The sequence below is a fragment of the Bombina bombina genome, chromosome 7 (assembly GCF_027579735.1).
Source record: "Bombina bombina isolate aBomBom1 chromosome 7, aBomBom1.pri, whole genome shotgun sequence".
NCBI lineage: Eukaryota > Metazoa > Chordata > Amphibia > Anura > Bombinatoridae > Bombina > Bombina bombina.
The window spans coordinates 438,071,174-438,092,575 of NC_069505.1; the positions used below are offsets into that span (position 1 = coordinate 438,071,174).

The 21,402-nt window shown below is 51.9% G+C and overlaps 1 protein-coding gene across 1 annotated transcript in view; it reads left to right on the forward strand.

Moving 5' to 3' along the window:
- LOC128666642 (WW domain-binding protein 2) overlaps positions 1–21,402 on the forward strand; it is a 57,004-nt gene that overhangs the window by 6,493 nt on the left and 29,109 nt on the right. The window contains exons 2-4 of the mRNA XM_053721350.1: positions 13,872–13,980; positions 14,600–14,828; positions 20,898–21,104. Coding sequence (XP_053577325.1) covers positions 13,872–13,980; positions 14,600–14,828; positions 20,898–21,104 — 545 coding nt within the window. The remainder of the gene's footprint in view (positions 1–13,871; positions 13,981–14,599; positions 14,829–20,897; positions 21,105–21,402) is intronic.

Consider the following 21,402-nt stretch of genomic DNA (forward strand, 5'->3'; position numbering starts at 1 on the left):
AGTGCTACAGTAATGTATCAATGTGTGAGTGCTACAGTAATGTATCAGTGTGTGTAATGTGTGAGTGCTATAGTAATGTATCAGTGTGTGTGTGTGTGTGTGTGTATATATATATATATATATATATATATATATATATATATAATATTATTTTCTCCAACATAGGTGTGTCCGGTCCACGGCGTCATCCTTACTTGTGGGATATTCTCTTCCCCAACAGGAAATGGCAAAGAGCCCAGCAAAGCTGGTCACATGATCCCTCCTAGGCTCCGCCTACCCCAGTCATTCTCTTTGCCGTTGTACAGGCAACATCTCCACGGAGATGGCTTAGAGTTTTTTAGTGTTTAACTGTAGTTTTTATTATTCAATCAAGAGTTTGTTATTTTAAAATAGTGCTGGTATGTACTATTTACTCAGAAACAGAAAAGAGATGAAGATTTCTGTTTGTATGAGGAAAATGATTTTAGCACCGTAACTAAAATCCATGGCTGTTCCACACAGGACTGTTGAGAGCAATTAACTTCAGTTGGGAGAACAGTGTGCAGTCTCTTACTGCTTGAGGTATGACACATTCTAACAAGACGATGTAATGCTGGAAGCTGTCATTTTCCCTATGGGATCCGGTAAGCCATGTTTATTAAGATAGTAAATAAGGGCTTCACAAGGGCTTATTAAGACTGTAGACTTTTTCTGGGCTAAATCGATTCATTATTAACACATATTTAGCCTTGAGGAATCATTTATTCTGGGTATTTTGATATGATTATATCGGCAGGCACTGTTTTAGACACCTTATTCTTTAGGGGCTTTCCCTAATCATAGTCAGAGCCTCATTTTCGCGCCGGTATGGCGCACTTGTTTTTTGAGGACAGCATGGCATGCAGCTGCATGTGTGTGGAGCTCTGATACATAGAAAAGTCTTTCTGAAGGCATCATTTGGTATCGTATTCCCCTTTGGGCTTGGTTGGGTCTCAGCAAAGCAGATTCCAGGGACTGTAAAGGGGTTAAATATAAAAACGGCTCCGGTTCCGTTATTTTAAGGGTTAAAGCTTCCAAATTTGGTGTGCAATACTTTTAAGGCTTTAAGACACTGTGGTGAAATTTTGGTGAATTTTGAACAATTCCTTCATACTTTTTCGCAATTGCAGTAATAAAGTGTGTTTAGTTTAAAATTTAAAGTGACAGTAACGGTTTTATTTTAAAACGTTTTTTGTGCTTTGTTATCAAGTTTATGCCTGTTTAACATGTCTGAACTACCAGATAGATTGTGTTCTGACTGTGGGGAAACCAAGGTTCCTTCTCATTTAACTATATGTATTTTATGTCATAAAAAAATTTAGTAAAAATGATGCCCAAGATGATTCCTCAAGTGAGGGGAGTAAGCATGGTACTGCATCATCCCCTCCTTCGTCTACACCAGTCTTGCCCATACAGGAGGCCCCTAGTACATCTAGTGCGCCAATACTCCTTACTATGCAACATTTAACGGCTGTAATGGATAATTCTATCAAAAACATTTTAGCCAATATGCCCACTTATCAGCGAAAGCGCGACTGCTCTGTTTTAGAAAATTCTGTAGAGCATGAGAACGCTGATGATATGGTTTCTGAAGGGCCCCTACACCAGTCTGAGGGGACCAGGGAGGTTTTGTCTGAGGGAGAAATTTCAGATTCAGGAAACATTTCTCAACAAGCTGAACCTGATGTGATTACTTTTAAATTTAAGTTGGAACATCTCCGCGCTCTGCTTAAGGAGGTGTTATCCAATTTGGATGATTGTGATTATCTGGTCATTCCAGAACCACTATGTAAAATGGAAAAGTTCTTAGAGGCCCCGGGGCCCCCCGAAGCTTTTCCTATATCCTAGCGGGTGGCGTACATTGTTAGTAAAGAATGGGACAGGCCCGGTATACCTTTAGTACCTCCCCCCATATTTATAAAATTGTTTTCCTATAGTCGACCCCAGAAAGGACTGATGGCAGACAGTCCCCAAGGTCGAGGGGGCGGTTTCTACTCTACACAAGCGCGCCACTATACCCATAGAAGATAGTTGTGCTTTCCAAGATCCTATGGATAAAAAATTAGAAGGTCTGCTAAAAAAGATGTTTGTTCAGCAAGGTTCCCTTCTACAACCAATTGCATGCATTGTCCCTGTCACTGCAGCCGCGTGTTTCTAGTTTGATGAGCTAGGAAAGGCGATTATTAGTAATTCTTCTTCTTATGAGGAGATTATGGACAGAATTCGTGCTCTTAAATTGGCTAATTCTTTCACCCTAGACGCCACCTTGCAATTGGCTAGGTTAGCGGCGAAAAAATTCTGGGTTTGCTATTGTGGCGCAGAGCGCTTTGGTTAAAATCTTGGGCAGCGGATGCGTCTTCCAAGAACAAATTGCTTGACATTCCTTTCAAGGGGAAAACACTCTTTGGCCCTGACTTGAAAGAGATTATCTCTGATATCACTGGGGGCAAGGGCCACGCCCTTCCTCAGGATAGGTCTTTTCAAGACCAAAAATAAACCTAAGTTTCGTCCCTTTCGCAGAAACGGATCAGCCCCAAGGGCTACGTCCTCTAAGCAGGAAGGTAATACTTCTCAAGCCAATCCAGCCTGGAGACCTATGCAAGGCTGGAACAAAGGAAAGCAGGCCAGGAAACCTGCCACTGCTACCAAGACAGCATGAAATGCGGGCCCCCGATCCGGGACCGGATCTGGTGGGGGGCAGACTCTCTCTCTTCGCTCAGGCTGGGGCAAGAGATGTTCTGGATCCTTGGGCGCTAGAAATAGTCTCCCAAGGTTATTCTCTGGAGTTCAAGGGGCTTCCTCCAAGGGGGAGGTTCCACAGGTCTCAGTTGTCTTCAGACCACATAAGAAGACAGGCATTCTTACAAGGATGCGTATCTACATATTCCTATCCACAAGGAACATCATCGGTTCCTAAGGTTTGCATTCCTGGACAAGCATTTCCAGTTCGTGGCGTTTTCTTTCGGATTAGCCACTGCTCCTAGGATTTTCTCATAGGTACTAGGGTCCCTTCTGGCGGTGCTAAGACCAAGGGGCATTGCTGTAGTACCTTACTTGGACGACATTCTGATTCGAGCGTCGTCCCTTCCTCAAGTAAAGGCTCACACGGACATTGTCCTGGCCTTTCTCAGATCTCACGGATGGAAAGTGAACGTGGAAAAGAGTTCTCTATCTCCGTCAACGAGGGTTCCCTTCTTGGGAACTATAATAGACTCCTTAGAAATGAGGATTTTTCTGACAGAAGCCAGAAAAACAAAACTTCTAGACTCTTGTCGGATACTTCATTCCGTTCCTCTTCCTTCCATAGCGCAGTGCATGGAAGTGATAGGTTTGATGGTAGCGGCAATGGACATAGTTCCTTTTGTGCGCATTCATCTAAGACCATTACAACTGTTCATGCTCAGTCAGTGGAATGGGGACTATTCAGACTTGTCTCCGAAGATACAAGTAAATCAGAGGACCAGAGACTCATTCCGTTGGTGGCTGTCCCTGGACAACCTGTCACAAGGGATGACCTTCCGCAGACCAGAGTGGGTCATTGTCACGACCGACGCCAGTCTGATGGGCTGGGGCGCGGTCTGGGGATCCCTGAAAGCTCAGGGTCTTTGGTCTCGGGTAGAATCTCTTCTACCGATAAATATTCTGGAACTGAGAGCGATATTCAATGCTCTCAAAGCTTGGCCTCAGCTAGCGAGGGCCAAGTTCATACATCAACCATCAGGGGGGAACAAGGAGTTCCCTAGCGATGGAAGAAGTGACCAAAATCATTCTATGGGCGGAGTCTCACTCCTGCCACCTGTCTGCTATCCACATCCCAGGAGTGGAAAATTGGGAAGCGGATTTTCTGAGTCGTCAGACATTGCATCCGGGGGAGTGGGAACTCCATCCGGAAATCTTTGCCCAAGTCACTCAACCGTGGGGCATTCCAGACATGGATCTGATGGCCTCTCGTCAGAACTTCAGAGTTCCTTACTACGGGTACAGATCCAGGGATCCCAAGGCGGCTCTAGTGGATGCACTAGTAGCACCTTGGACCTTCAAACTAGCTTATGTGTTCCCGCCGTTTCCTCTCATCCCCAGGCTGGTAGCCAGGATCAATCAGGAGAGGGCGTCGGTGATTTTGATAGCTCCTGCGTGGCCACGCAGGACTTGGTATGCAGATCTGGTGAATATGTCATCGGCTCCACCATGGAAGCTACCTTTGAGACGAGACCTTCTTGTTCTAGGTCCGTTCGACCCACTCCAGCTGACTGCTTGGAGATTGAACGCTTGATCTTATCAAAGCGAGGGTTCTCAGATTCTGTTATTAATACTCTTGTTCAGGCCTGAAAGCCTGTAACCAGAAAAATTACCACATAATTTGGTATATCTGTTGGTGTGAATCTGCAGGATTCCCTTGGGACAAGGTTAAGATTCCTAAGAGTCTATCCTTTCTTCGAGAAGGATTGGAAAAAGGATTATCTGCAAGTTCCTTGATGGGACAGATTTCTGCCTTGTCTGTGTTACTTCACAAAAAGCTGGCAGCTGTGCCAGATGTTCTAGCCTTTGTTCAGGCTCTGGTTAGAATCAAGCCTGTTTACAAAATTTTGACTCCTCCTTGGAGTCTCAACCTAGTTCTTTCAGTTCTTCAGGGGGTTCCGTTTGAACCCTTACATTCCGTTGATATTAAGTTATTATCTTGGAAAGTTTTGTTTTTGGTTGCAATTTCTTCTGCTAGAAGAGTTTCAGAATTATCTGCTCTGCAGTGTTCTTCTCCTTATCTGGTGTTCCATGCAGATAAGGTGGTTTTGCGTACTAAACCTGGTTTTCTTCCAAAAGTTGTTTCTAACAAAAACATTAACCAGGAGATAGTTGTGCCTTCTTTGTGTCCTAATCCAGTTTCAAAGAAGGAACGTTTGTTGCACAACTTGGATGTAGTTCGTGCTCTCAAATTTTACTTAGCAGCTACTAAGGATTTCAGACAAACTTTGTCTTTGTTTGTTGTTTATTCTGGTAAACGGAGAGGTCAAAAAGCAACTTCTACCTCTCTCTCCTTCTGGATTAAAAGCATTATCCGATTGGCTTATGAGACTGCCGGACGGCAGCCTCCTGAAAGAATCACAGCTCACTCCACTAGGGCTGTGGCTTCCACATGGGCCTTCAAGAACGAGGCTTCTGTTGATCAGATATGTAAGGCAGCGACTTGGTCTTCACTGCACACTTTTTCTAAATTTTACAAATTTGATACTTTTGCTTCTTCTGAGGCTATTTTTGGGAGAAAGGTTTTGCAAGCCGTGGTGCCTTCCATTTAGGTGACCTGATTTGCTCCCTCCCTTCATCCGTGTCCTAAAGCTTTGGTATTGGTTCCCACAAGTAAGGATGACGCCGTGGACCGGACACACCTATGTTGGAGAAAACAGAATTTATGTTTACCTGATAAATTACTTTCTCCAACGGTGTGTCCGGTCCACGGCCCGCCCTGGTTTTTTTAATCAGGTCTGATAATTTATTTTCTTTAACTACAGTCACCACGGTAACATATGGTTTCTCCTATGCAAATATTCCTCCTTAACGTCGGTCGAATGACTGGGGTAGGCGGAGCCTAGGAGGGATCATGTGACCAGCTTTGCTGGGCTCTTTGCCATTTCCTGTTGGGGAAGAGAATATCCCACAAGTAAGGATGACGCCGTGGACCGGACACACCGTTGGAGAAAGTAATTTATCAGGTAAACATAAATTCTGTTTTTTATGACAAATAATTAAAGGGCCATAATACCCAAATGTTTAAACACTTGAAAGTGATGCAGCATAGCTGTAAAAAGCTGATTAGAAAATATCACTTGAACATCTCTATGTAAAAAAGAAAGATATTTTACCTCAAAAGTTCCTCAGTAGCCACCTCCCATTGTAAAGGATTTCTAAGCAGCATTTTAGTGTGTTTGTCCTGGGACATCTGAAGGGACTAGTATTGTGCACTCTCATATTATTTCACCAATCAGGTAAAGGAAGCTTACTATGAAATCTCATGAGAGTTAAGTCAAATCTCATGAGATCACAGTAAGAGTTCATGACCTCAGCACTGCTGATGCTGATTGGCTGCTGTTCATTTCTTCATTTTTTTTTTATTTTTACCTGCAGCTGGGAGCAGTTGAGTATAACTTTTTACACAGAACTTACTCTGCTGAGCTGAGGAGATTGTGTGGTAAAATATCTTCCTTTTTTACATAGAGATGCTCAGGTGATATTTTCCTGTCAGCTTTTTACAGCTATACTGCATCAGTTTCAAGTGATTTAGTATACGAGTATTATGTCCCTTTAAACATTTTATATTACAAAATCTAATAGTTTTATGTCCTATTAATGGATTTAAAGCATTTGTGTGTGCTGGGCATTAGTATTGCAGTGATTAAACTGATTTAATAACGTTTTTACACACATACTGTATATGTCAGCACTGACCTGTACAATACTGACATACAAATGACTTGTTTAATGAAAGCATTTAAGCTGTTATTAATGAGATGCGAAGAGGAGGATATCACAGCCTGTAATGTGCAGCCATTGTTTTTGGTTTGCATCTTGGCATGGGGGGGGGGGGTTCAGTTAGTGGGAATCTGTACTGCTGGCGCTACTGCGCGCTCACACAATCTCTGCTATAGAGACGAAGGGCTTAGATAGGGACAGAAATTCCCCTCCAACTGTTTATGTGCAGGTTCATAAGCCACTGGTTTTCAAAACTCAAGCCTCCCCAACAGGCCAAGTTTTCAGGATTACCTTGGATGAGAGCAGTAAAATAACCAGCTGATTATTTCACCTGTGCTCTAGTTCAGAAATCCTCAAAATGAGGCCTGTAAGGGAGGTCTGAGGACAGGTTTGAAAACCAGTGGTCTTAGCCCTTTACTTCTGTAAGGCACAGCTACAGGCTTCACTAGCGCTTGCCGTACGGCCTCTGGAGGGCACAGCTACAGGCTTCACTAGCGCTTGCCGTACGGCCTCTGGAGGGCACAGCTACAGGCTTCACTAGCGCTTGCAGTATGGCCTCTGTAAGGCACAGCTACAGGCTTCACTAGTGCTTGCAGTACGGCCTCTGTAAGGCACAGCTACAGGCTTCACTAGTGCTTGCAGTACGGCCTCTGTAAGGCACAGCTACAGGCTTCACTAGCGCTTGCAGTATGGCCTCTGTAAGGCACAGCTACAGGCTTCACTAGTGCTTGCAGTATGGCCTCTGTAAGGCACAGCTACAGGCTTCACTAGCGCTTGCAGTATGGCCTCTGTAAGGCACAGCTACAGGCTTCACTAGCGCTTGCAGTATGGCCTCTGTAAGGCACAGCTACAGGCTTCACTAGCGCTTGCAGTACGGCCTCTGTAAGGCACAGCTACAGGCTTCACTAGCGCTTGCAGTATGGCCTCTGTAAGGCACAGCTACAGGCTTCACTAGTGCTTGCAGTACGGCCTCTGTAAGGCACAGCTACAGGCTTCACTAGCGCTTGCAGTATGGCCTCTGTAAGGCACAGCTACAGGCTTCACTAGCGCTTGCCGTACGGCCTCTGGAGGGCACAGCTACAGGCTTCACTAGCGCTTGCCGTACGGCCTCTGGAGGGCACAGCTACAGGCTTCACTAGCGCTTGCCGTACGGCCTCTGGAGGGCACAGCTACAGGCTTCACTAGTGCTTGCAGTATGGCCTCTGTAAGGCACAGCTACAGGCTTCACTAGTGCTTGCAGTATGGCCTCTGTAAGGCACAGCTACAGGCTTCACTAGCGCTTGCAGTATGGCCTCTGTAAGGCACAGCTACAGGCTTCACTAGCGCTTGCAGTATGGCCTCTGTAAGGCACAGCTACAGGCTTCACTAGCGCTTGCCGTACGGCCTCTGTAAGGCACAGCTACAGGCTTCACTAGTGCTTGCAGTACGGCCTCTGTAAGGCACAGCTACAGGCTTCACTAGCGCTTGCCGTACGGCCTCTGGAGGGCACAGCTACAGGCTTCACTAGTGCTTGCCGTACGGCCTCTGGAGGGCACAGCTACAGGCTTCACTAGCGCTTGCAGTATGGCCTCTGTAAGGCACAGCTACAGGCTTCACTAGCGCTTGCAGTATGGCCTCTGTAAGGCACAGCTACAGGCTTCACTATTGCTTGCAGTATGGCCTCTGTAAGGCACAGCTACAGGCTTCACTAGCGCTTGCAGTATGGCCTCTGTAAGGCACAGCTACAGGCTTCACTAGCGCTTGCAGTACGGCCCCTGGAGGGCACAGCTACAGGCTTCACTAGCGCTTGCAGTACGGCCCCTGGAGGGCACAGCTACAGGCTTCACTAGCGCTTGCAATACGGCCCCTGGAGGGCACGGCTACAGGCTTCACTAGCGCTTGCAGTACGGCCCCTGGAGGGCACGGCTACAGGCTTCACTAGCGCTTGTTCTGGAGGGCACAGCTACAGGCTTCACTAGCGCTTGCCGTACGGCCTCTGGAGGGCACAGCTACAGGCTTCACTAGCGCTTGCCGTACGGCCTCTGGAGGGCACAGCTACAGGCTTCACTAGCGCTTGCAGTATGGCCTCTGTAAGGCACAGCTACAGGCTTCACTAGCGCTTGCAGTACAGCCTCTGGAGGGCACAGCTACAGGCTTCACTAGCGCTTGCAGTATGGCCTCTGTAAGGCACAGCTACAGGCTTCACTAGCGCTTTCCGTACGGCCTCTGTAAGGCACAGCTACAGGCTTCACTAGCGCTTGCAGTATGGCCTCTGTAAGGCACAGCTACAGGCTTCACTAGCGCTTGCAGTACAGCCTCTGTAAGGCACAGCTACAGGCTTCACTAGCGCTTGCCGTATGACCTCTGGAGGGCACAGCTACAGGCTTCACTAGCGCTTGCAGTATGGCCTCTGTAAGGCACAGCTACAGGCTTCACTAGTGCTTGCAGTACGGCCTCTGTAAGGCACAGCTACAGGCTTCACTAGCGCTTGCCGTACGGCCTCTGGAGGGCACAGCTACAGGCTTCACTAGCGCTTGCCGTACGGCCTCTGGAGGGCACAGCTACAGGCTTCACTAGCGCTTGCAGTATGGCCTCTGTAAGGCACAGCTACAGGCTTCACTAGTGCTTGCAGTACGGCCTCTGTAAGGCACAGCTACAGGCTTCACTAGCGCTTGCAGTATGGCCTCTGTAAGGCACAGCTACAGGCTTCACTAGTGCTTGCAGTATGGCCTCTGTAAGGCACAGCTACAGGCTTCACTAGCGCTTGCAGTATGGCCTCTGTAAGGCACAGCTACAGGCTTCACTAGCGCTTGCAGTATGGCCTCTGTAAGGCACAGCTACAGGCTTCACTAGCGCTTGCAGTACGGCCTCTGTAAGGCACAGCTACAGGCTTCACTAGCGCTTGCAGTATGGCCTCTGTAAGGCACAGCTACAGGCTTCACTAGTGCTTGCAGTACGGCCTCTGTAAGGCACAGCTACAGGCTTCACTAGCGCTTGCCGTACGGCCTCTGTAAGGCACAGCTACAGGCTTCACTAGTGCTTGCAGTACGGCCTCTGTAAGGCACAGCTACAGGCTTCACTAGCGCTTGCCGTACGGCCTCTGGAGGGCACAGCTACAGGCTTCACTAGTGCTTGCCGTACGGCCTCTGGAGGGCACAGCTACAGGCTTCACTAGCGCTTGCAGTATGGCCTCTGTAAGGCACAGCTACAGGCTTCACTAGCGCTTGCAGTATGGCCTCTGTAAGGCACAGCTACAGGCTTCACTAGCGCTTGCAGTATGGCCTCTGTAAGGCACAGCTACAGGCTTCACTAGCGCTTGCAGTACGGCCCCTGGAGGGCACAGCTACAGGCTTCACTAGCGCTTGCAGTACGGCCCCTGCAGGGCACAGCTACAGGCTTCACTAGCGCTTGCAGTACGGCCCCTGGAGGGCACAGCTACAGGCTTCACTAGCGCTTGCAATACGGCCCCTGGAGGGCACGGCTACAGGCTTCACTAGCGCTTGCAGTACGGCCCCTGGAGGGCACGGCTACAGGCTTCACTAGCGCTTGTTCTGGAGGGCACAGCTACAGGCTTCACTAGCGCTTGCCGTACGGCCTCTGGAGGGCACAGCTACAGGCTTCACTAGCGCTTGCCGTACGGCCTCTGGAGGGCACAGCTACAGGCTTCACTAGCGCTTGCAGTATGGCCTCTGTAAGGCACAGCTACAGGCTTCACTAGCGCTTGCAGTACAGCCTCTGGAGGGCACAGCTACAGGCTTCACTAGCGCTTGCAGTATGGCCTCTGTAAGGCACAGCTACAGGCTTCACTAGCGCTTGCCGTACGGCCTCTGTAAGGCACAGCTACAGGCTTCACTAGCGCTTGCAGTATGGCCTCTGTAAGGCACAGCTACAGGCTTCACTAGCGCTTGCAGTACAGCCTCTGTAAGGCACAGCTACAGGCTTCACTAGCGCTTGCCGTATGACCTCTGGAGGGCACAGCTACAGGCTTCACTAGCGCTTGCAGTATGGCCTCTGTAAGGCACAGCTACAGGCTTCACTAGTGCTTGCAGTACGGCCTCTGTAAGGCACAGCTACAGGCTTCACTAGCGCTTGCCGTACGGCCTCTGGAGGGCACAGCTACAGGCTTCACTAGCGCTTGCAGTACGGCCCCTGGAGGGCACAGCTACAGGCTTCACTAGCGCTTGCAATACGGCCCCTGGAGGGCACGGCTACAGGCTTCACTAGCGCTTGCAGTACGGCCCCTGGAGGGCACGGCTACAGGCTTCACTAGCGCTTGTTCTGGAGGGCACAGCTACAGGCTTCACTAGCGCTTGCCGTACGGCCTCTGGAGGGCACAGCTACAGGCTTCACTAGCGCTTGCCGTACGGCCTCTGGAGGGCACAGCTACAGGCTTCACTAGCGCTTGCAGTATGGCCTCTGTAAGGCACAGCTACAGGCTTCACTAGCGCTTGCAGTACAGCCTCTGTAAGGCACAGCTACAGGCTTCACTAGCGCTTGCCGTACGGCCTCTGGAGGGCACAGCTACAGGCTTCACTAGCGCTTGCAGTATGGCCTCTGTAAGGCACAGCTACAGGCTTCACTAGCGCTTGCAGTACAGCCTCTGTAAGGCACAGCTACAGGCTTCACTAGCGCTTGCCTTACGGCCTCTGGAGGGCACAGCTACAGGCTTCACTAGCGCTTGCCGTACGGCCTCTGGAGGGCACAGCTACAGGCTTCACTAGCGCTTGCAGTATGGCCTCTGTAAGGCACAGCTACAGGCTTCACTAGCGCTTGCAGTACGGCCTCTGTAAGGCACAGCTACAGGCTTCACTAGCGCTTGCAGTATGGGCTCTGTAAGGCACAGCTACAGGCTTCACTAGCGCTTGCAGTATGGGCTCTGTAAGGCACAGCTACAGGCTTCACTAGCGCTTGCAGTACGGCCTCTGTAAGGCACAGCTACAGGCTTCACTAGCGCTTGCAGTACAGCCTCTGTAAGGCACAGCTACAGGCTTCACTAGCGCTTGCCGTACGGCCTCTGGAGGGCACAGCTACAGGCTTCACTAGCGCTTGCAGTACGGCCCCTGGAGGGCACAGCTACAGGCTTCACTAGCGCTTGCAGTACGGCCCCTGGAGGGCACAGCTACAGGCTTCACTAGCGCTTGCAGTACGGCCCCTGGAGGGCACAGCTACAGGCTTCACTAGCGCTTGCAATACGGCCCCTGGAGGGCACGGCTACAGGCTTCACTAGCGCTTGCAGTACGGCCCCTGGAGGGCACGGCTACAGGCTTCACTAGCGCTTGTTCTGGAGGGCACAGCTACAGGCTTCACTAGCGCTTGCAGTACGGCCTCTGGAGGGCACAGCTACAGGCTTCACTAGCGCTTGCAGTACAGCTTCTGGAGGGCACAGCTACAGGCTTCACTAGCGCTTGCAGTAAGGCCTCTGGAGGGCACAGCTACAGGCTTTACTAGCGCTTGCACTACAGATTCTGGAGGGCACGGCTACAGGCTTTAGGCTTGCAGTACTGCCTCTGGAGGGCACAGATACAGGCTTCACAAGCGTTTGCAGTACAGCCTCAGTAGCGCTTTTCAGTATGGCTTCTTATTGGCTGAACCACCCACCTTGTAAAAGCAGCAACTCATTTTTGAATAGTTTTTTTAAAGGGATACTAAATACATTGTATGCACTTCCCTCTAATCACAGGTGCTGCCATTTTGGAACCTAAGTTACACTGCAGGTTTGTGAAGGAGAGTTACTGCAAACACATCAGCACTTGAATATAGTGAAAGACCAATTTCAATACGGCAGCACCCATAACTAGAGGGAGGCAGGGAATAACCTCAATACTGTGCTTATAAATCTATTTAGTGTTTAATGTCCTTTTTATTCGTAACTTTGTTATCATGGCGCATTAATTACAACTGTTTTTACTGTGCAGAACGGTGGGGAAGTTTTGTGGCGCCATCTGATTATGCACATAGAATTAGTGCCACGCTTTTCTCACATTGAGAAGCGCTGCCCATGGGCACACACAGGTGTTTATAATCATTTTTAAAGATTGAGATGTGACCAGTAAAAACGTGTGCAGCCTTTTAGAGGAACGGTCTTATGCGAAACTAAAAAGCGAATGACTGAAAGTTGTTTAAAATGGTAATCGCTGTCTGAATCCTGCACATTGTATTTCAATTCTTGCGTTTGTGTAAAGATACTCTCTGGAGGTGCAACGCGTTTCAGCTCCTGAACTGGACACAACTGGTAACTGTAGATAAGTGCGTATGCCCCACCTGATTGGCTTACTAGCCAGGTCCTGCAGTGTGTGGGACTTGTTCACCCCTTTCCAGGGATTGAACACTTCCTTAGCAAGTTTGCAATTCTATCCCTTTATCAGACAAAGAGTCCCTCTGTCCTTTACATTTCCCTGCATCTTCTGTAAGTTAGATGTTGTACTCAGGTTGGTTCAACACTCAGTGGCGCTGTAATCTAACGTTTGTCTCAGGGTGAGAGATCAAGTTACTGCGCTGTTGTCACGCTATTTGTCTACAGATAACCGTAAGAGCATGAATCTGGATTTGCCAGTCTGCTGATTTGCATGTGACCTGAGAGGGGAGCGTCTGACAATGGGTCTGTACGTGATGGGCTCACCAGCTGTAGCCTCATGTAGGGATCTTTGTGTTTTAATCCTTAAAAAAGTAAATTAAAAATGTAGCGATTTATTTTGCAGTAGACGGCCCTTTGCCAATACAGGGCATAGAGAGAGTTATTATTGTAGCTGAATGCATTGATAACTGGGGGGCATATTCAGTAATCACATTGGCTTTGGGTTTCTGTGACTTTTTATTAGACGGGGTCTGAGGTCTGCTCAGTGGTGAAATTGGTAAATCTGCTGCCCCTGACACCCCAGACTACAATGTCTCATATTCTCAGGGGCCAAAGGCACTAGACAAACAGGGATCACTGATGGGTAATAAAATATATAAAAACACATTACCAGAGCTTATCAGGGCCAGGTGTCCTGTCATAGAACTACCCCTCAGGCCTTCCCCCTAAATTGTGCTGCTCTAGGCATAGATATATCTGGCCTGGGTTTGCCCTTCTTTCCAGGCAGTAGATGCCAGGCTGATAATTCTTATGATGCAGCCGATGCACCTAGCCACAGACAGCCCCATTTGTCACTCAGACTATCGACTGCTGAATGATCATGTGACAAATTGATATAGTAGACTAACAAGTGGCGCCTGTTTTTCCTAAGCCAAATAGGTCTGTGCCTAGGGCAGCAAATTGTTATTTCTATGGCATGATGCCTCCCCTTATTACACATCAGCGGCCATGGTTGTCTAGTGGAGTACATGACCCTAGTAACCGCACAGACACGCCTAGACCAAGCCTCCCGCTGCAGATTATAAAGTGATGCGGTTCTGATCTGTTTCTTCCTCAGAATCATTAAGAAATGTAAAGATGTGGAGCTGTCGTTCAGCGACATGACGAACAAGACAGACACCTTCAAGGGGAACAAGAAGGGGGCACTATACCTCACGTCCTACAGGGTAAGTAAATGCGACCTGTGATTGTATTATGTGAGGGGTACACAAGTACCCAAGCGCACATGGAGTCAGCTGCTTGAGGGCTATGCATAGTATCTTTGTATTAAAGGGACACGCGTCTCACTGAATACAATGTAAAGAAAGAGTTTCATTATATATTTACCTCCTTTTTCTGTGATTTGTCTCTGAAACTTGTTTATCCACTTATCTGATGAGAGCATACTGATGTATGCACAGGAATGAGCACTATATGTGTAGTCACAAACAATAACACATCAGCCAACTCTAAACATTTTTTACTGCAGTTTGTTTTTTAACAGACAAACTTCACTCACCATTTGTCTTACTTCAAGGGTACAATCCAGTCTGCAGATAACAAGACTAGCCACTGTCATTCTGTTAGTATAATGCAGTTATAAGGGCAGAATTGCATGAAAGGGGGACAAAATAAATAATGAAAATATATTGCACAGTTGTTTGATTACACATAACTAAAGATTTTATATACAAATATCCAGCTGTTTACTGTCCCTTTAAGAGTTTGTCTATCGGATACTCTGTACAGTGATGTCCCTGAGGTGTCCTTGGCTGAGTGCTTCCTCTTGTGCCTTCCCTTGTGCAGGTGATCTTTGTGAACAAGGGCAAGGACCCCATGCTGTCCTTCATGATGCCGTTCTACCAGATGAAGGGGTGTACCATAGAGCAGCCGGTCTTCTCTGCCAACTACATCAAGGGCACCATCAGCGCCGAGCCTGGCGGGGGCTGGGAGGGAAAGGCCTCATTCAAACTCACTTTTAACAGCGGAGGCGCCATTGAGTTTGGCCAACTGATGTTTAAATTGGCTACCACAGGTGAGTTTTACTAATTACTGTGTGTGTCTGAGACCCCTCAATCATGGCTGGGCATAGGAGCAGATGGCTGGGCGTAGGAGCAGGAGCAGATGACTGGGCTTAGGAGCAGATGGCTGGGCGTAGGAGCAGCAGCAGATGACTGGGCTTAGGAGCAGATAGCTGGGCTTAGGAGCAGATAGCTGGGCGTAGGAGCAGGAGCAGATGACTGGGCTTAGGAGCAGATGGCTGGGCGTAGGAGCAGGAGCAGATGACTGGGCTTAGGAGCAGATGGCTGGGCATAGGAGCAGGAGCAGATGGCTGGGCGTAGGAGCAGATGACTGGGCGTAGGAGAAGATGGCTGGGCGTAGGAGAAGATGGCTGGGCGTAGGAGCAGATGGCTGGGCGTAGGAGCAGGAGCAGATGGCTGGGCGTAGGAGCAGATGGCTGGGCGTAGGAGCAGGAGCAGATGGCTGGGCGTAGGAGCAGATGGCTGGGCGTAGGAGCAAGAGCAGATGGCTGGGCGTAGGAGCAGGAGCAGATGGCTGGGCGTAGGAGCAGGAGCAGATGGCTGGGCGCAGGAGCAGATGGCTGGGCGTAGGAGCAGATGGCTGGGCGTAGGAGCAGGAGCAGATGACTGGGCTTAGGAGCAGATGGCTGGGCGTAGTAGCAGGAGCAGATGACTGGGCTTAGGAGCAGATGACTGGGCTTAGGAGCAGATGACTGGGCTTAGGAGCAGATGGCTGGGCGTAGGAGCAGATGACTGGGTTTAGGAGCAGATGGCTGGGCGTAGGAGCAGATGGCTGGGCGTAGGAGCAGATGGCTGGGCGTAGGAGCAGATGGCTGGGCGTAGGAGCAGATGGCTGGGAGTAGGAGCAGATGGCTGGGCGTAGGAGCAGGAGCAGATGGCTGGTCGTAGGAGCAGATGGCTGGTCGTAGGAGCAGATGGCTGGTCGTAGGAGCAGATGGCTGGTCGTAGGAGCAGATGGCTGGGCTTAGGAACAGATGGCTGGGCGTAGGAGCAGATGGCTGGGCGTAGGAGCAGATGGCTGGGCGTAGGAGCAGATGGCTGGGCTTAGGAGCAGATGGCTGGGCTTAGGAGCAGATGGCTGGGCGTAGGAGCAGATGGCTGGGCGTAGGAGCAGATGGCTGGGCGTAGGAGCAGATGGCTGGGCGTAGGAGTAGGAGGCTGGGCGTAGGAGCAGATGGCTGGGCGTAGGAGTAGGAGCAGATGGCTGGGCGTAGGAGCAGATGGCTGAGCGTAGGAGCAGATGGCTGGGAGTAGGAGCAGGAGCAGATGACTGGGCTTAGGAGCAGATGGCTGGGCGTAGGAGCAGATGGCTGGGCGTAGGAGCAGATGGCTGGGCGTAGAAGCAGATGGCTGGGCGTAGGAGCAGGTGACTGGGCGTAGGAGCAGGAGCAGGTGACTGGGCGTAGGAGCAGATGGCTGGGCGTAGGAGCAGATGGCTGGGCGTAGGAGCAGATGGCTGGGCGTAGGAGCAGATGGCTGGGCGTAGGAGCAGATGGCTGGGCGTAGGAGCAGATGGCTGGGCGTAGGAGCAGATGGCTGGGCGTAGGAGCAGGAGCAGATGACTGGGCGTAGGAGCAGATGACTGGGCGTAGGAGCAGATGACTGGGCGTAGGAGCAGATGACTGGGCGTAGGAGCAGATGGCTGGGCGTAGGAGCAGATGGCTGGGCGTAGGAGCAGATGGCTGGGCGTAGGAGCAGATGGCTGGGCGTAGGAGCAGATGGCTGGGCGTAGGAGCAGATGGCTGGGCGTAGGAGCAGATGGCTGGGCGTAGGAGCAGATGGCTGGGCGTAGGAGCAGATGGCTGGGCGTAGGAGCAGATGGCTGGGCGTAGGAGCAGATGGCTGGGCGTAGGAGTAGGAGCAGATGACTGGGCTTAGGAGCAGATGACTGGGCTTAGGAGCAGATGACTGGCCTTAGGAGCAGATGGCTGGGCGTAGGAGCAGGAGCAGGTGACTGGGCGTAGGAGCAGATGGCTGGGCGTAGGAGCAGATGGCTGGGCGTAGGAGCAGATGGCTGGGCGTAGGAGCAGATGGCTGGGCGTAGGAGCAGATGGCTGGGCGTAGGAGCAGATGGCTGGGCGTAGGAGCAGATGACTGGGCGTAGGAGCAGATGACTGGGCGTAGGAGCAGATGGCTGGGCGTAGGAGCAGATGGCTGGGCTTAGGAGCAGATGGCTGGGCGTAGGAGCAGATGGCTGGGCGTAGGAGCAGATGGCTGGGCGTAGGAGCAGATGGCTGGGCGTAGGAGCAGATGGCTGGGCGTAGGAGCAGATGGCTGGGCGTAGGAGCAGATGGCTGGGCTTAGGAGCAGATGGCTGGGCTTAGGAGCAGATGGCTGGGCGTAGGAGCAGATGGCTGGGCGTAGGAGCAGATGGCTGGGCGTAGGAGTAGGAGCAGATGGCTGGGCGTAGGAGTAGGAGCCGATGGCTGGGCGTAGGAGCCGATGGCTGGGCGTAGGAGCCGATGGCTGGGCGTAGGAGCAGATGGCTGGGCGTAGGAGCAGATGGCTGGGCGTAGGAGCAGATGGCTGGGCGTAGGAGCAGATGGCTGGGCGTAGGAGCAGATGGCTGGGCGTAGGAGCAGATGGCTGGGCGTAGGAGCAGATGGCTGGGCTTAGGAGCAGATGGCTGGGCTTAGGAGCAGATGGCTGGGCGTAGGAGCAGATGGCTGGGCGTAGGAGCAGATGGCTGGGCGTAGGAGTAGGAGCAGATGGCTGGGCGTAGGAGTAGGAGCCGATGGCTGGGCGTAGGAGCCGATGGCTGGGCGTAGGAGCCGATGGCTGGGCGTAGGAGCAGATGGCTGGGCGTAGGAGCAGATGGCTGGGCGTAGGAGCAGATGGCCGGGCGTAGGAGCAGATGGCTGGGCTTAGGAGCAGATGGCTGGGCTTAGGAGCAGATGGCTGGGCTTAGGAGCAGATGGCTGGGCGTAGGAGCAGATGGCTGGGCGTAGGAGCAGATGGCTGGGCGTAGGAGTAGGAGCAGATGGCTGGGCGTAGGAGTAGGAGCCGATGGCTGGGCGTAGGAGCCGATGGCTGGGCGTAGGAGCAGATGGCTGGGCGTAGGAGCAGATGGCCGGGCGTAGGAGCAGATGGCCGGGCGTAGGAGCAGATGGCCGGGCGTAGGAGCAGATGGCCGGGCGTAGGAGCAGATGGCCGGGCGTAGGAGCACATGGCCGGGCGTAGGAGCACATGGCCGGGCGTAGGAGCAGATGGCCGGGCGTAGGAGCAGATGGCCGGGCGTAGGAGCAGATGGCCGGGCGTAGGAGCAGATGGCCGGGCGTAGGAGCAGATGGCCGGGCGTAGGAGCAGATGGCCGGGCGTAGGAGCAGATGGCCGGGCGTAGGAGCAGATGGCCGGGCGTAGGAGCAGATGGCCGGGCGTAGGAGCAGATGGCCGGGCGTAGGAGCAGATGGCCGGGCGTAGGAGCAGATGGCCGGGCGTAGGAGCAGATGGCTGGGCGTAGGAGCAGATGGCTGAGCGTAGGAGCAGATGGCTGGGCGTAGGAGCAGGAGCAGATGACTGGGCTTAGGAGCAGATGGCTGGGCTAAGGAGCAGATGGCTGGGCTAAGGAGCAGATGGCTGGGCTTAGGAGCAGATGGCTGGGCTTAGGAGCAGATGGCTGGGCGTAGGAGCAGATGGCTGGGCTTAGGAGCAGATGGCTGGGCGTAGGAGCAGATGGCTGGGCGTAGGAGCAGATGGCTGGGCGTAGGAGCAGATGGCTGGGCGTAGGAGCAGATGGCTGGGCGTAGGAGCAGATGGCTGGGCGTAGGAGCAGATGGCTGGGCGTAGGAGCAGATGGCTGGGCGTAGGAGCAGATGGCTGGGCGTAGGAGCAGATGGCTGGGCGTAGGAGCAGATGGCTGGGCGTAGGAGCAGATGGCTGAGCGTAGGAGCAGATGGCTGGGCGTAGGAGCAGGAGCAGATGACTGGGCTTAGGAGCAGATGGCTGGGCTAAGAAGCAGATGGCTGGGCTTAGGAGCAGATGGCTGGGCTTAGGAGCAGATGGCTGGGCTTAGGAGCAGATGGCTGGGCTTAGGAGCAGATGGCTGGGCGTAGGAGCAGATGGCTGGGCGTAGGAGCAGATGGCTGGGCGTTGGAGTAGGAGCAGATGGCTGGGCGTAGGAGCAGATGGCTGGGCGTAGGAGCAGATGGCTGGGCGTAGGAGCAGATGGCTGGGCGTAGGAGCAGATGGCTGGGCGTAGGAGTAGGAGGCTGGGCGTAGGAGTAGGAGCAGATGGCTGAGCGTAGGAGCAGATGGCTGGGAGTAGGAGCAGGAGCAGATGACTGGGCGTAGGAGCAGATGGCTGGGCGTAGGAGCAGATGGCTGGGCGTAGGAGCAGATGGCTGGGCGTAGGAGCAGGAGCAGGTGACTGGGCGTAGGAGCAGGAGCAGGTGACTGGGCGTAGGAGCAGATGGCTGGGCGTAGGAGTAGGAGCAGATGACTGGCCTTAGGAGCAGATGACTGGCCTTAGGAGCAGATGACTGGCCTTAGAAGCAGATGGCTGGGCGTAGGAACAGATGACTGGGCGTAGGAGCAGATGACTGGGCGTAGGAGCAGATGGCTGGGCGTAGGAGCAGATGGCTGGGCGTAGGAGCAGATGGCTGGGCGTAGGAGCAGGAGCAGTTGACTGGGCGTAGGAGCAGATGGCTGGGCGTAGGAGTAGGAGCAGATGGCTGGGCGTAGGAGCAGATGGCTGAGCGTAGGAGCAGATGGCTGGGAGTAGGAGCAGGAGCAGATGACTGGGCTTAGGAGCAGATGGCTGGGCGTAGGAGCAGATGGCTGGGCGTAGGAGCAGATGGCTGGGCGTAGGAGCAGATGGCTGGGAGCGTAGGAGCAGATGGCTGGGCGTAGGAGCAGGAGCAGGTGACTGGGCGTAGGAGCAGATGACTGGCCTTAGGAGCAGATGACTGGCCTTAGGAGCAGATGACTGGCCTTAGAAGCAGATGGCTGGGCGTAGGAACAGATGGCTGGGCATAGGAGCAGGAGCAGATGACTGGGCGTAGGAGCAGATGACTGGGCGTAGGAGCAGATGGCTGGGCGTAGGAGCAGATGGCTGGGCGTAGGAGCAGGAGCAGTTGACTGGGCGTAGGAGCAGATGGCTGGGCGTTGGAGTAGGAGCAGATGGCTGGGCGTAGGAGCAGATGGCTGGGCGTAGGAGCAGATGGCTGGGCGTAGGAGCAGATGGCTGGGCGTAGGAGCAGATGGCTGGGCTTAGGAGCAGATGGCTGGGCTTAGGAGCAGATGGCTGGGAGTAGGAGCAGATGGCTGGGAGTAGGAGCAGATGGCTGGGAGTAGGAGCAGATGGCTGGGAGTAGGAGCAGATGGCTGGGAGTAGGAGCAGATGGCTGGGCGTAGGAGCAGATGGCTGGGCGTAGGAGCAGATGGCTGGGCGTAGGAGCAGATGGCTGGGCGTAGGAGCAGATGGCTGGGCGTAGGAGCAGATGGCTGGGCTTAGGAGCAGATGGCTGGGCGTTATATTACAGGGAAGGGTTAGTGAGTAAACTGCTAATAAAATGCTCACATGTGACATGCATTAAATTAGTTATTAACCCCTTTGCTGCCGGAATTGTAGATAAAAACGACCCAAAGTACCAGAGTGTTTGTAACATACATTTTTGCTACCATTTAAACAGAGACAGCCTTTTACATATTGTTATTTACCTATGAAAACTAGATTGTAGTTTTGGCATAAAAGCTCTTTCAGTGGATTATTGTAAAACAAATTGTGTTCCTTGTCATCCTCTGGTTCAGCTGACACTAAACGTGTATATTTGTTACCAGCAGCTGTGTATAACGTGTTCTAAATGATACGAGAGGTTAACTGTTACTTGTTATATTAACCCCCACAACCCAGGGTAATTATTGTAGCCCATTCTGGTATATTTGATGCCACCGTTTGACCATCAGATTATGCCAATATGATCATATAAAACTCCATAACAACCTCCCACTGATCCACTAACTGCAGAGAGCACAAACAGCTCACGTAATCTTAGGGGCCCACATCATACGAATGCAAGTAAACTGTGAAATATGAGTGTCTCATGGTGTCTCTTATTTCTCAGCTTCTAGACCTCCTGCACCTGCTAATGCTGGATATGGTTACACACCCGCTCCTATGGCAGGGGGGTATGTGCCTGGTGGATATCCGCCTGCCCCTGCAGGATACTCCCCCGCCCAACCTGTTCCACCTTACCCGTATGCGCCCCCAGCTATGAACGGATATGGACCACCACCACAGCCAATGGGATACCCCTACGCACCGCCCCCAGGTAATGACATCACACTCACTGTCATTAGTACACTGTGACACTAGCAGGGACTGAGCACATAAACATGTCACTGTCATTAGTACACTGTGACACTAGCAGGGACTGAGCACATAAACATGTCACTGTCATTAGTACACTGTGACACTAGCAGGTACTGATCACATAAACATGTCACTGTCATTAGTACACTGTGACACTAGCAGGGACTGAGCACATAAACATGTCACTGTCATTAGTACACTGTGACACTAGCAGGGACTGAGCACATAAACATGTCACTGTCATTAGTACACTGTGG